General features: G+C 34.5%; 1 protein-coding gene across 1 annotated transcript in view; it reads left to right on the forward strand.

Annotated features, from left to right (window-relative positions):
• The window catches only part of nfatc1 (nuclear factor of activated T cells 1), an 87,373-nt gene extending 73,072 nt beyond the window's left edge, over positions 1-14,301 (forward strand). Inside the window, 1 exon segment of the mRNA NM_001045159.1 lies at positions 14,190-14,301. Coding sequence (NP_001038624.1) covers positions 14,190-14,245 — 56 coding nt within the window. The 3' untranslated portion in view covers positions 14,246-14,301.
• Positions 14,302-14,996: the final 695 nt, after the last annotated feature.

The raw sequence follows: 14,996 nt of genomic DNA on the forward strand, positions 1-14,996 counted from the left end.
CTTGAATGCTGGCTAAAAATTGAATTTTGGTCACCCAACATCACAACCTTAATCTAACCTAATATTAACATTTTATGACGTAGTGTACCTGCTGGGAGGGTTTTTTACCCTTGATAACCCTTGAGAATTTATGTGGGGATTTTTGTTTTACTAACTAAATATACATTTACATTTTGGTACATAGCCATAGACATTCATTGATAGATGTACTATTCAGTGTTGGGGGTAATGCATTACAAGTAACGCAAATCACATAATAATATTACTTTCTAAGTAACTAGTAAAGTAATGCATTACGTTTCAAAGTTAAGTAATAATATTTAAGTTCATTTTCAATATTAAGTACATTTTCAAAAAATGTAATGTGAGCTACTTTTTAGTTTATTAATTAATAGTTTTAGTTAATTAATTTGCTTTTAAAACTAAATTGCTGAATTAAAATTAATGTTGAATTCTGCACTCAATCAGAGCATTTTCTTAAATGTATGAAAATTCAAAACTTTACATTACTGCGCTGAAAGTATTGTCATTGTTCTGAATGCATGGAAGACAAGTAAAAGGCGAATGTCTCAATGCTCATTTATAAGAGAAAAAGTACAAAAGCATCAAACACATTGCTTTAAACTTTCATTAATCTGTATATACAGGACGGCATCTAGAGCTCTGGATTCGAGAAGTTATACTAAATTTTTATTATTTGTTATGATTTTTGTTTTAAGGTAAATACATGTCATACAGTGTGTTGTTAATTGCAGAGCTGCTCTATTTAAAAAAATAAATAAATACTTTCTTTGCTAACAAGTCTCCATTTTGTTGGAAAGGCTTCACAATTTGTATTATGTTTTCAAAAAATAACAGTGTTTTGCATATAACAGCTGCGTTTAGCATTTATATTATGCACTGTTTTTATTATTTAGTTTGTATGTTTTATATTACTGTTCAGCCTATGTTTATTTAATTAGTATTTTTATTTGAGTTTTGATTAATTTCCAATAAAAAAATTAACATATTTTAGTTAGTTGCCAAAGCTAAGACCTTCATTCATGATTTATGATTAGTTTTTCCTCAATTGTATTTTAATGAACAAAAAATAAAATAATGGTTGATAATAACCCTCGCTTATGCTTTCCACTAAAATGACTTTTTTTAATGCATTACTGAACTGAAAATAGCATCTAACACCCAAATTATTTAATTTTTTCCAAGCACAGTGCTAATAAAACCTAGCTGGCAGATGCATTGATTCATAAACACCATCTCGCACTCTGTAAACTCTTCTCTTGCATCATCTTTACTCTGAATCATCTGAATCATTATCACGTGCTAAAATACCTTTGGAGTCATACTAAGCTTATCGGGTTATGAAGAGTAAGTCTCAGCTCTTCTTTGCCAACTCAAACAGCACCAGGCTGAAGTCAAAAAAAGCACTTGCTAGTTTGCTATGAAGCCCTAAGCCGAGTCTCATATTTCAGCTTTATTATTGTGTATCCAGTCACTTATCACTTGTCCTTTCATTAGACTCCTCGTTCGAAATGTGGCAGCAAATTGAGATGTATCCCATGGCAACTGCCAACAGTTTTCTGTTCGAGGCAACAGCATACAAAAGCAGGATCTCAGTACGTGAGTCACTTACCGCTATCCTTAGCCAAAACCCCAAACCAAAATTGTTGACCAACAGAGACTTTGAAAACAATCAAAGTTTCCCCTTGGTCTTTTCGAAACGTTAGTGCATGTGTCAACACCTACAGAGGCTGTCTTTATTTACCAAGTGAACAAGATGAAACCTCTTCGAATGCAAGTTGTCATCTTGGCTCAGAATAACAGGGTTCTCCTCGAGTCTCCGCGCTCAACATAAATATCTTGATTGCTTTGGATATGTGCGCTCTCTCATGCACGAGTGCACTAGAAATATGTGCGTCCTGTTATTCACAGTTCAGGAGCGTTTGGATGATGGGGTCAGCGTAAGGTGAAACCTTGAGGGAGCTGTGATTCAACAAAGTCAGAGTTCTGCTGCTTGAGCTGAATCTGCTGCGATTCGCAACACGTGGCGAATGCCGAACGTCTTAGTAGACGCTTTGTCATCGCTGCAAGTGAATTTCATCCTAGACACAATAGGTCATGGTTACAGTGGTCATAAAAAAAACTGTTATTTTATAGAGGTCCCGTTATTTCACTCCTCTGGTACTTTATTCTGATTGACTGTCAGTCTGGAGTTATGTTATGGCCGCAATTTTGTTTAGTGAATCTTTTTTTTTTATTATTATTTAATTAAGGTGAATTGGGTAAGCTAAATTTGCTGTAGTGTATCTGTGCGAATGAGAGTATGTGGGTGTTTCCCAGTGATGGGTTGCAGCTGGAATGGCATCCACTGCATAAAACATATGCTGGATAAGTTGGTAGTTCATTTCGCTGTGGCGACTCCTAATTAATTAAGGGACTAAGCCGAAAAGCAAATGAATGAATGAATGGATGAACATACAGAGTTATACATAAAAAAGTATACAAGAGAGTAACAAGAAAAATTAATCATGTACATTGAGTATTTTGTTTAGCAGTTGAGATGACTTAAGATGCATTAAAAGCATATATTGAAGTCTGGCAATCCTCTTTTTTTTAGATAAATGTAAAACAGTTACAGTTTGGTACAGTCAGCATACATTTTGTTTTGTGAATGTGTTCCTTTCCAAATAACATAAGGATTTAAGTTATTTTGTCCATTTCTAATAATCCACAGTTGCAATCCATAAATAAAACCACTAAATCTGTTATATTGATACATTTATAGCAAACTTCAAGGAAACTTGGGACTAAAAGAGTTTTGTGTAACTGCAATTGAAACATAAACGGAGAATTGTTTCCAGCTCCACTCCACAAAAACAACATAAGGGTGAAAATCCTTCCTTTAACTTACTATTAAAAAAAATCATTCGTATCATACATATCTTCTTTAGTGACTCTATCTCTCTTAATGAGTGTATTACTTGTTGAATCACTTAATACTGATTCATTTTGAATCAAATAAATGACTCTTTGTCATTTTTATTTATTCAGTCTGCAACAAAAGATGGCACTTTTAATGCACTAGAACAGATTTAAAAAAAATAGAAGATACAATTTTAAGTAAAGGTGGATGGACTGATAGACAGATTGATCGATTTTGTGTTACCTTTTTATAAATATTAACATTGTGTTTTTTTAAATAACAATATTATCACTTAGCCCTTTAACAATCTGCTTTACCAAATGGTTGACCATATATTGACTGTTTTAAATAATAACTGTTAAAGTCATTTAAAGAATAACTGTTTTAAATAATGGTTTACACTACATAGCATGGCGATGCGGTGGCGCAGTAGGTAGTGCTGTCGTCTCATAGCAAAAAGGTCGCTGGTTCGAGCCTCAGCTGGGTAGGTTGGCAATTCTGTGTGGAGTTTACATGTTCTCCCCGCATTCGCATGGGTTTTCTCTGGGTGCTCCGGTTTCCCCCACAGTCCAAAGAAATGAGCTACAGGTGAATTGGGTGGGTTAAATTGTCTGTAGTGTATGAGTGTGTGTGTGTAAATGAGTGTGTGCATTTTTCCCAGAGATGGGTTGCGGCTGGAAGGGCATCCACTGTGTAAAAATGTGCTGGATAAGTTGGCGGTTCATTCTCAGGTTCAGTGGCGACCTCAGATTAATAAAGGGACTAAGCCGACAAGAAAATGAATGAACGAATGAATGAATGAACTAGTAACAATAGGAGTTAAGAAACGCAATCCAAATTTTTTTTCTTGGTGGGGCAGTTAAAGGGTTAAAGCAGAGGTGCCCAAACCTGGTCCTGGAATGCCGGTGTCCTGCTTAGTTCCAATTTCAATTAAACACACCTGAACTAGTTAATTAAGCTCTCTCTGGGTATACTAGAATCTTCCAGGCAGGTGTGATGAAAGAAAATGGAGATAAACTATGCAGGACACCGGCCCTCCAGCACTGAGTTTGGGCACCCCTGACTGATTTATTTGAATGAAATGACAATAGGTAAATAAAAAAGTACTCTATTGTTTCAACTATTTTATTAGTCTGTAAACATGGAATATTTTATTTTGACCTATTTTCTAGAAGAAGAAACCTTTAAATAAATATAAATTCTTATTCTTGTTATTTGAAGACATATTTGGCTTAAGTCTATTCATGAAAAATCTAGATAACTGAAAATAACTTTGTAGTGGTCTCTTATTTTTATTTTAAGAGCATTAATATTCAACATATTTTACTTGCAGTGCATTGGCTTTGATATTTGTACTATTATTCCTTATTTTTTCCACTACAAAGTGTCTGTTTCTTCAACTCATTCAGTGGTCTCGAAAAGATGCTTTTGCTAGCGGCCTGCTGCCCATAAATCACATGAATAAAATTTTATTGCACGTGTGCAGTCTTGCAGGTATTTCTTCCCAACCTTTCTTCCTCTGTTTTGACAGTTGGGAACCTAGTGATTCAAGAGACCTGCGTTTTAATGTCCAAACTCCCATGGCAGTTGTCAGTGCTCGCCAAATTTTTCACGAAGACGTATTGGCGTAATTTACTCCTGACTGTCAAAGGTCCCTAATTGTTTCAGTATGGAGTGGTGTTTGTGTGGCATGTCCATGTGTGAGTTTTTACCCATAATTCAACCATTTCATTGATTCATTTCCTGTTCACATATTAGTGCTGCTCAATCGGAAAGCTACTGGCAGTAGTATATCATATGGGCTTATGCCCAAAGGACTATAGAGTCTTAAGGGATTTTAATATTCATAAGGCTGTGAAAAAAAGCTTCCTCCAGCTTTAATAGCTTAAGGCAAGACACTAAATAGACTGAAATAGACCCTGAATAAGGTTTTAATAAAAAACGAATAGTTGTCACAATATTTTCCAGTAGACTGATTACATTTAAAATTTCAACAAAAACAAAATTGTAAAGAAGAGATAGTTTTCTAAAATGTTAAGTGTGTAAAGAAGGCATTTTTGAATCTGCTGCAATTGCGAACACATGGCGAATACCAAAAGTATTAGTAGATGCTTTGTCATCGCTGCAAGGGTATTTCATCTGACACCCAATATGTCATGGCTGGTTACAATGGTCATTAAAAAAACTGTTATTTTATAGACGTCCTTTTTTTTTCTCCAAATTCTGGTCCTTTGTTCAGTCAATTTGGAGTTATGCCGGTAATTCTTTAGTGATCTTTCTTAATGAGCGAATTACTTGTTAAATCACTTAACGCTGATTCATTTTGAATTAAACAAGGATAAACTTTTCAATGGATATAGAACAGATAAAAAAATACAATTTTAAGAAAAAACAGATAGACAGACTTTTTTTGTAACCTTTTTATAAATATTAATAATGTGTCTCAAATTTTTCAGAAGTATATCACAAGTTTTCTAAACTAGTAAATGTGTAAATAAGGCTTTACTTTATAAATATGTGCTAATTTTTAGATTAAATAAGATACATATTTTAGCACAAAAATCATTTACAGTTGAATTATTAAACCTCTTGAATTATTAGCTCCCTGCTTATTTTTTCCACTATTTCTATTTAATGAATAGAAGATGTTTTGGTAACACTTTATGATAATTACACACTATGAACCGTTTATTAAACATTAGCAAATAATTAATTCATTATCTGTTAAGTGTTAACTCTACATTCATAAATGTTAGTAAGCAGTTTATAAATACAGCTATAAATGCTCTACTCTTGACTTATAACCACATTTATAATGTGCTCAACAATTGTACTTTCAATTTATTTTAATGATTGATTTTTCATTACTAAATTAAGTATTGCATTATTTACAAACCAATGATTTAAGCATAGTTGGTGATTTTTAAGATCATTTACAATCAGTTATTAAATGATTAATAAACTATTGAAATCAACGTTTATATATCTTATTATTTAGGTGTATAGTAATGATTACTATGCATGTTAATAAATGCTTTATAAACTCAACTTCATCCAGTTTTGTGACCTAATCTAATGTGAGGACTAATTATGCTTTATAAATCCCTTATAAATGACAATTACAGATTCAGATCAATTCTAAACAGGAAAAAAGAACACAAACTACATTATTATTTCTATTCATTTGAAGATACACCAATAAAACTGTCAAATCATAAAAAAATCTTTGCAACCTTATCTAAAATAAAACTACTGTACAGTTAAAACATTGCATCCTATTATATTGTTAAATTATCATATTGTTGTTGTTTGATCTAATTTTATGTCATATTTTGACACTCCTGTTATTTAGCAATGATAACCTTTACAGAAATGTAACTTTTTAGATAAGATTGCAAAGATCATTGTTAATTTAATACTGAGCCTTTAAATGTCATTTATAAGGGATTTATAAAACATAAATATTTAGAAATGAAAAAAATTCAAAGAGGGCTATTAATTCTGATTTCAACTGTAAATCAAAGTTTCGTTATTTCTCTTTTAAACTTAGATTTTTTTATATTTATACGTATGTATCTTTGTATAAAATATATGTAAATATTTGATCAATCTTTTTTATTTTTTTTATTTTAGATTACAAAATTGTATATAACTTCAGACAATTTATGTTTGGTAATATGCTTCTGTTATCTTTTAGATTATTTTATACGATTTAAACATAACAATTTGCATCAATTAATTAATTACACAACTGAACAATTTGCTCAAAATTTACAACATTGTATTTATTTCTTGACCATCTTCTTTTCTACAGGTGTTTGAACTGATTAAGAAAATAAACTTTAAAAAGTATTTTTATCATAATCTATAGACATACATGAAAGTGTGACAAAAAAACAAACAAACACTTAAAGTGTATTTTGTATGTTTTCTGTACCTTTAAACATTATGAAAAGACAAAAAGACAAAAATCTCCAAATTCACAGATGCAAGAACTTTCTGCCTGTGAAGTCTTGTCCTAACTTTATTATATGTGCCTGTTATTTTGAATATCAGGCAGATATTAGTGTTTTGTCAGCTGAATGTTTTTCTCGATTTTTCTTCGACATGTTGATGGTGTAAGGTGTTTCTGAGACATATTTCTCCTAGTCTTTGGGGAATGATTCTATATCAGTTTGGAGCAAAAGAGAAAGCGGGAGCCTGGGAAGAGTGTGTGTCAGGCCAGGGTCAGGTAGGCTGGGTGCGCCGAGCTGCATGAGGAGATGAAAGACAGATTCGGCTTCATTGTTTAGAGGGAACGTAAGCATTCTGGACTCTGTTCAGTCCCTTAGGCGGTTTTGCAGTGGGAGCATGAAGGCCATGGTTCATTTGCAGGGAATTCCTCAGCAGGCTTCCTGCTCTTGGCTGAAAGCGACACTGGAGGGGAGGAAATCCACTGACTTTAGCCCACATATACTGTACATCTCTCTCTCTCTTTCTTTCTCTCTCTCTCTCTCTCTCTCTCTCTCTCTCTCTCTCTCTCTCTCCTTCTCTCTCTCTGCCTTTAGATTGTTGGGATTTTATGGTTTATGTGATTTTTAAAGGTCATGTGAGGATTTGTGACTGACTGATGTCTTCTCACTAGAATGAACTAGTGGTCAAGTATATTGTTTGTTCCAGTATGAACACAACCTAAATTGCTGTTTAAAAGTTTGGGGTCAGATTGTTCAATGTAATTAATAATAAAAATTTAACAAGGATGCATTAAATTAATTCGAAGTGGCATTGTTGATCTATTGAACTTTCTCTTCATCAAAGAATCATAAGAATAACATTCATCACAGTGTCCACCACATATAGGTCAATTTTTCTTGAGCAGCACATCAGTGTGTTTGAAAGATTTCTGAAGGATATTCTATTAATATATTTTTTTACTGCACTATCTGACAAAAGTCATGTTGTTGATCCCAGTTGTAAAAGCAATAAATAATAACTTGACTTCTAGTTGATCATTTGGAAAAGTTGGCAGAAGATAGATTTTTCCGATTAATCATCTGTTGAACTGCATCCCAATCATGCAGAAGTTATATTGGAACCTGCATGGACCCAAGGTTCTCAAAGAAATCAGTCAAGTTTGGTGAAGAAAAAAAAATCATGGTTTGGGGTTACATTCAGTATGAGGCCGTACGAGAGATCTGCAGTGGATGGCAACATCAACAGCCTGAGGTATCAAGACATTTATGCTGCCTATTACATTACAAACCGCAGAAGAGGGCAAACTCTTCAGCAGGATAGCACTCATTCTCATACTTTAGCCTCCACATTAAAGTTCCTGAAAGCAAAGAGGGTCAAGGTGCTCCAGGATTGTCCAGCCCAGACACCAGAGATGAACATTATTGAGCATGTCTGGGGTAAGATGATAAAGAAGGCATTGAAGATGAATCCAAGGAATCTTGATGAACTCTGGGAGACTTGCAAAAATGCTTCCTTTGCCAGAAGACTTTATTAATACGTTATTTGAGTCATTGCAGAGATATGTGGATGCAGTCCTCCAAGCTAATGGGAGTCATATACAATATAATTCCTTTTTCACTGCAGACTTTATAGTCTATACTGTACATTATTTCTGCAAAGTCAGAACTTGCTGTCCTAAGTAAATCATTAAAAGTCAAGACATAGTCATATTTTATTTTGGTAAAATAAACATAATCTTGAGGCCTTTGCCTTTTATTGAAGCCACTTCTGATACAAAATGATCAAATAGAAGTCAAGTTATTATTATTACTTCTGTAAATATAAAAAACTAAAATTTTGATCAGCAGTGTTCATTGCTAAGTACTCCATTTAGGCAATAAAGGCAATTTTCTTATGTATTTATTTTTTTTTAAACAATTATATAATTTTTTACTGCATTTTTATCTGCCTTGATGAGCATACTAGTTTATTTACCTTAGCCTTGAGTAAACTGATAAAAAAAGCCAATTAAATTTCAGTTTTCAAGTTGTTCATGTTGGGGTTGTCACGATGGTGCAGCGGGTACCACGATCGCCTCACAGCAAGAAGGTTGCTGGTTCGTTCCAGCCTCGGCTGGGTCAGTAGGCATTTCTGTGTGGAGTTTGCATGTTCTGTACATGTTTGCGTGGGTCCAAAGACATGCGCTATAGGTGAATTGGGTAGGCTAAATTGTCCTTAGTGTATGAGTATGAATGAGTGTGTATGGATGTTTCCCTGTGATTGGTTGCAGCTGGAAGGGCATCTGCTGTGTAAAACATATGCTGGATAAGTTGGTGGTTCATTCCGTGTGACGACCCCAGATTAATAAACTGACTAAGCCGAAAAGAAAATTAATGAATAAATGAAGTTTTTAATATGTTATCTCAAATTTGCTTGAATGTAGCAAGTATTATATTATTGTACGGCATTTCGAATGGTAGTGAATTTTGAATTTCAAATCAAGATATACAGAAAAATAGTGGTGATAAAGCTGAAACGCCATACATGGTATACATATTACTACTTGTGTTTTAAATTTATCCAAAAAAATAACAAAATGTGTCAAAAAACTTGACATTTTCAAGCTCTAACAATAAGAAAAAGTTATTTTCTTGGGTGACGCAGTAGCGCAGTAGGTAGTGCTGTTGCCTTACAGCAAGAAGGTTGCTGGTTCAAGCCTCAGCTAGATCAGTTGGTGTTTCTGTGTGGAGTTTGCATGTTCTCTCTGCATTCCCGTGGGTTTCCTCCGGTTGCTCCGGTTTCCCCCACAGTCCAAAGACATGTGGTACAGGTGAATTGGGTAGGCTAAATTGTCCATAGTGTATGAGTGTGAATGAGTGTGTGTGAATGTTTCCCAGAGATAAGTTGCGGCTAGAAGGGCATCAGCTGCATCAAAAGATGCTGGATAGGTTGGTGGTTTATTCCGCTGTGGCGACCCCGGATTAATAAAGGGACTAAGCCGACAAGAAAATGAATGAATGAATGAATGTTATTTTCTTCAGGCTTAATTTCAAATACATATTATGAAAACAATAAGGGTTTATCAGAAGACTTCTCTTAAAATTACCAAATACATGCCAATATATTGGCTTAACCTATCTGACAAACATATTCCATTACATTTGTTATAAAGAAAACTATGACTTTAAAATGCTGGAAGGCAAGAAGAAAATGCAGAATTTTCTTTAAGGATGATACTCCTCACCACAAATGAGAAAAACACACGCAGCTTGTCTAATAGTTATCAAATGCTTCCTGCAGGTGCTTACGTTCGTGCTGAAGAATTCAAAGGCCAACTAAAGCGGTCTGTGCCGATCGTAAGGGAAGAGGAATGCGCTGTTTTGAAACAGATAGAGCAAACCGATACGGTTGCCTATCTACAGCCCTCAGAGGTTTAAGAGCTGTTAGCAAAGAAACGTGAAAGCAAATAGCTCCTCTCAGTGCTTAAAAGGCTCAAATGTTTTGCAATAAACCTCGCTGAAGGGTCGAAAACTGAAACACAGACATTTAGGGAAGTGCAGTGTGCTGTGTGTTGGTCATACAATGCTCCCTGTGGGCCTGCAAGTAAGATAATATGTCTGCCGCTAATATGCTAACATGCTAACTCTAAGAGGCAGCCTCATCCGGTTTCCCCTGCTATCACACAGCGAGTGAGTGCCAGGCTGTTTGTGTAGCCCGAAGCCATGCTAAGTCACTTCCCATGCCGGAGCCAAAGAACACAGCTGACAGAAGGAGCCAGAGTCCCAGTGTGTGGGAAAATACAATGACAGATAGAGGGCAGGAAGATAGCGGACAGCTGGAGTTGCGGGATCCTCCGAAAGAGGGCATGAGATCTTTGGATGCCTCTCACTCTCAGGCTGAGGGAAGCCACTCAGGGAGATTGGATTCACTTTTATTTATGGCATTTGTATTGATTGCTGTTGTGTTCAGGGTGTCAGGTGCTGTTTATGTAGAAATGAATAAAGGAGATTTGATACTAGACTCTTACACTCTAAAGAGTGCTGGGCTGTTTCAACTCAAGTTGAGGGGGAATATGGCCAACTGTTGCTTCCCAAATACATTTTTTGAATATGTTTTAATCAGTATAGGTGCATGTGTGAATGAGTGTATGAATGTTTCCCACCCACTTCGAATGTTATCACTTGATTGAATATGGTTTATCGGTGGTTATCAGCTGATAGATATGGGCCAGTAGGGGGCTTCTGCAACTACTGGTAGGCTCAGAAGCCTGTTCATCATCCATCCACATGGTTAATCAGCTATACTAATAGAGAAGACTCCAGATCCAGTTATGTTTTTACATTACTTTGACGGTTGCTTTTAGGGTTTGGGGTCTGATCTATAGCTGATTAACCCTGTGGATACAATTGTTTTCTGCCCTTTTTTATTAGGCAGTGCTGGTTTTACACAGCAAACATTGCTTTGCAGAGAAATACAAACCTACTTATTTAAATTTGCAATATTCATAAAAGTGGGGGGAGCTTAATATATATTTTGAAATACGTTTTTTATTGGCACTCTGATTCAATCTTTGGTGCAATTTTCTGTACAGCATTAGGGGTAATGCACTTTTTTGCACAAATTAGACACAATACAGATGTAAAATTAGTTAATAGTTCTGTTTCTTGTTGAATATTTTGAATGAACTGTAGGCATATTAACCACCTCATTTGAATGTGTGCACACAAAAGGTAGATTTTTTTAAAGAAATCAATACTTTTATACAAAATATGCATTCAATGGATAAAAGTGTCAATTTATTTATTTTTTTTACATTTTTTCTCTTTCTTTTCTAGCATTTCATGTTCTAAGTATGCTGAAAAAAATAACCATGAATTAGCAAACCTTATTTTGCATTGCTTTATTTTTGGCAATAGCCAAAATGATATTTTATTGGTCAAAATTATCATTTTTTTTTATTGTATGCCTAAAAAGATTTTGGTCACACTTCGCTCAATTAACAAAGCTAGTTGCTTATTAGTAGTTGGGTTTGGGTATTGGGTAGGATTACGTAGTAATAATAATAGACAGTCAATACTGTAATAATAGGCAGGTAATAATCCAGTTGGAAATGGTGTTAATTGTTACTTAAACTAAAGTGTTACTAAAAAATGTATTGTTATGTAAAAATCATGTTTCATGAAGTTATTTTGCACATTTCCTACAGTAAATATATAGAAACTCAATTTTTGTTTAGTAATCTGCATTACAATACTTCGTTTAGAAACTTTAAAGGCAATTTTCTCATTTATTTTTTAACCCTTCAGATTTCAAATAGTTTTATCTAGGCCAAATGTCTCTATCCTAAAAAAGGTATCAATATTTATTCAGCTTTTCAGCTCTAGTGGTTTCTCAATTTCAAATGTAAATTATTTCTGTTATTGTGCTTCAGTCACATTAGATCAAGCAAAAATAAATGCACATCAAAAACATTAACAAAAAATTCTTATTGACCCAAGGCAAGTGCACATTCACACGTGTCAAAAAAAAAAAAGCTACTGAAATCACACATAATCATTGCATCTCAAACATCTGTACATTAACCCTTGAGCACCGTTCAAATGTACTACCCTTTTGTTATGTTAGGGATGAAAACATCCACTGAATTAAACTGCTGTAAAAATGCATCAGATTAATATCATTTTTTTTTTTGCATAAATATTTTAATCAACCTCAATCCTGATCAAAACTACTAAATTGCTCTGAAAATTACAGAATTTTAACTCTTTAATTGGCAATTTGACAAATTATATCACTGGTTTGGTGAAAAAAAGCATACAAAATAATAATTACTAACAGCATTGGCTTTGATGCATTGTTAGATTTTCATTTTTCTGCCTAATTTACTGTTGGTGGCTGTTTGTGCCCCATTGTCTTCCATTATAACCACATTTGACGGTGCAAAAATACAAAGTCTCAAATTACAAAATACAAAGATTTTTGAGAGAGAGACTCAATTTAAGATTTTACATAGGCTGCATATAACCCCAGTGTTATTGAATAAAATGGATGCTTCTATACCAGCTCTTTGTGTAAAGTGTCATACAGAGTTAGGGACATACTTTCATTGATTCTGGAAGTGCAAATTCATTTCAAGGTTCTGGAACTTTGTTGCGTATGAAATTGACACAAAAGTTTATAAACTGTTAGATGAACTGCTTGTGGCAATAAAATTCATCCTTATTAGATGGATAAAAAACACTCCCCCCTCTGTGACACAATGGCACAGAGAGATTTTTGCAGTTTTGCCCCATAAGAAGCTTGCAGCAGTGTTTAATGATAACAAACAGAGTTTTCAAAAAATATGGATTCCTTTTTTAGATCACCTGCCCTCACATGTGAGAGAAATGGTTTTGTGTGTCAATTAGTTTTTTTGTTTTGTTTTGTTTTTTTGCTTTTTTTAGGGGGGAAAGGGTTGTGGGAGGATCACATGGAATGGTCTTTTGTTGCTTGTTTGTTATTTTTTTTCTCTTTTGTTTTGTTCCAATGTTCTTTTTTTAATGACATGTCTATATTATACTGTAGGAATGTGCTGTGATGTGTAAAAAAATATATTTTGTTTTATGTGCCTTTCCAGAGACTTTGTGACTAATTTCTCACCAATATTAGTAATTATTGATGGTATAATGTTTCCCTTTTCTTCCTCTTTTTTTTCCTTACCTCCATCTATGTATTGACTTATTTACTTTCTTTTTTTTTTAGCATTACCATAATTTCTATAACCTATTCCACATTTTTTGTAAAACTTGGCTTTGATTATGTCTGTAAAAGCACATTGTACTGAAAAATCTGTAATTTTCTAAGCAATTCAGTAGTTTTGATCAGGACGAAGGTTGATTAACAGCTTTATGCAAAAAAATTAAATAAAATAAATATCTAATGCAGTTTTACAGCAGTTTATTTTAGTGGATGTTTTCATCCTGAACATAAAAAAAAAATGTAATACATTTGCCCAAAGTGTATTGTTGAGTTTTTTTTTCTCAAAATATGTGTCAAAATTGCCACCAAAAATCATTCCGCTAGCTGAAACAGAAAAAGTTATGGCCAAATTAAGACTCAAAATCACCCCAGAGTGAATGAAAACATTCCCAACAGCACATAAGGGTTAAACAAGAAGCATTTCAGGCTGTTGCCGAACCATATCCATCTAAATCACCCACACATTATAGATAGCTCACTCTCCTACAGCTGCTGTCCAGGCATTTATCACATTCTCCAGTATTTCTGCTGCGGATGAATTGTTTGTTTTGGGCGTAGGCTAAAAAGTAACCATTTTCTCCAAATGTTTTCACAGTTAACGAAATCATCAGGAACGATCTCTCCAGCATCTCCGTCCACAGCCACGCATAGCAGCTGAGGGTCCCTCGGAGGAAGACCACAGCAATCATGAACTGGACCAAATTTTTTACAGAAAGATCTGCTTCTGATAACACCGACTTATCAAATGAACTTTGTGTGCACTCACTCGACATTGAGGCCGTCAGAACTCACCAAACCTTGCTTGTTTCGTTTCCACGGGGGTCTAATAACTAGCCTAAAAAGCACAGGGAAGAAAAAAAACAAGTGCACTTCAGAATTTATCAGCACATCCTGCCGAGACAAAGCGTGTGCTATTGAGGACCAAGTTGTCTCCTTGTTTCTTATTTGTTTTGCTTTCTTATTTACTCGATGTAGCTCTTTAAATTATTACAGTTAAGCGCAGTTTGAGGTCTTTCTTCATACACACAAGTTTCCAAGTCAATCTTCAAAACATGTCTGGTCACAAATCAGTCACTTTGCAGGCCAAATAACCAGACGCATGCATAATTCCGAATCATATCCTCCTCTTATTTTATTTTTAATCTTGGATGTATGCGTATGTGAATGCAGGTGCGCACGTCTCACTTTTGCCTTCATGTTTTTCTTACATTTCATCATTCGGCTGCACTTAATGTGTGTGGTTAAATGAAGTATCTATTCCTTGTGAAGAAGAAAACATTGACGACTGATTGCCTTTGTGGAAATATCATTTCGAAGCCTCTATCTGTTTGTAAGCCTGAGCGGCCTTATTGATTTGCCTTAAAGCTTATGCCAAATTGTCGTTTTGTTCATCGTTTTTGAC

Source organism: Danio rerio, chromosome 19, assembly GCF_052040795.2.
Source record: "Danio rerio strain M-AB ecotype USA chromosome 19, GRCz13ab, whole genome shotgun sequence".
Lineage (NCBI taxonomy): Eukaryota > Metazoa > Chordata > Actinopteri > Cypriniformes > Danionidae > Danio > Danio rerio.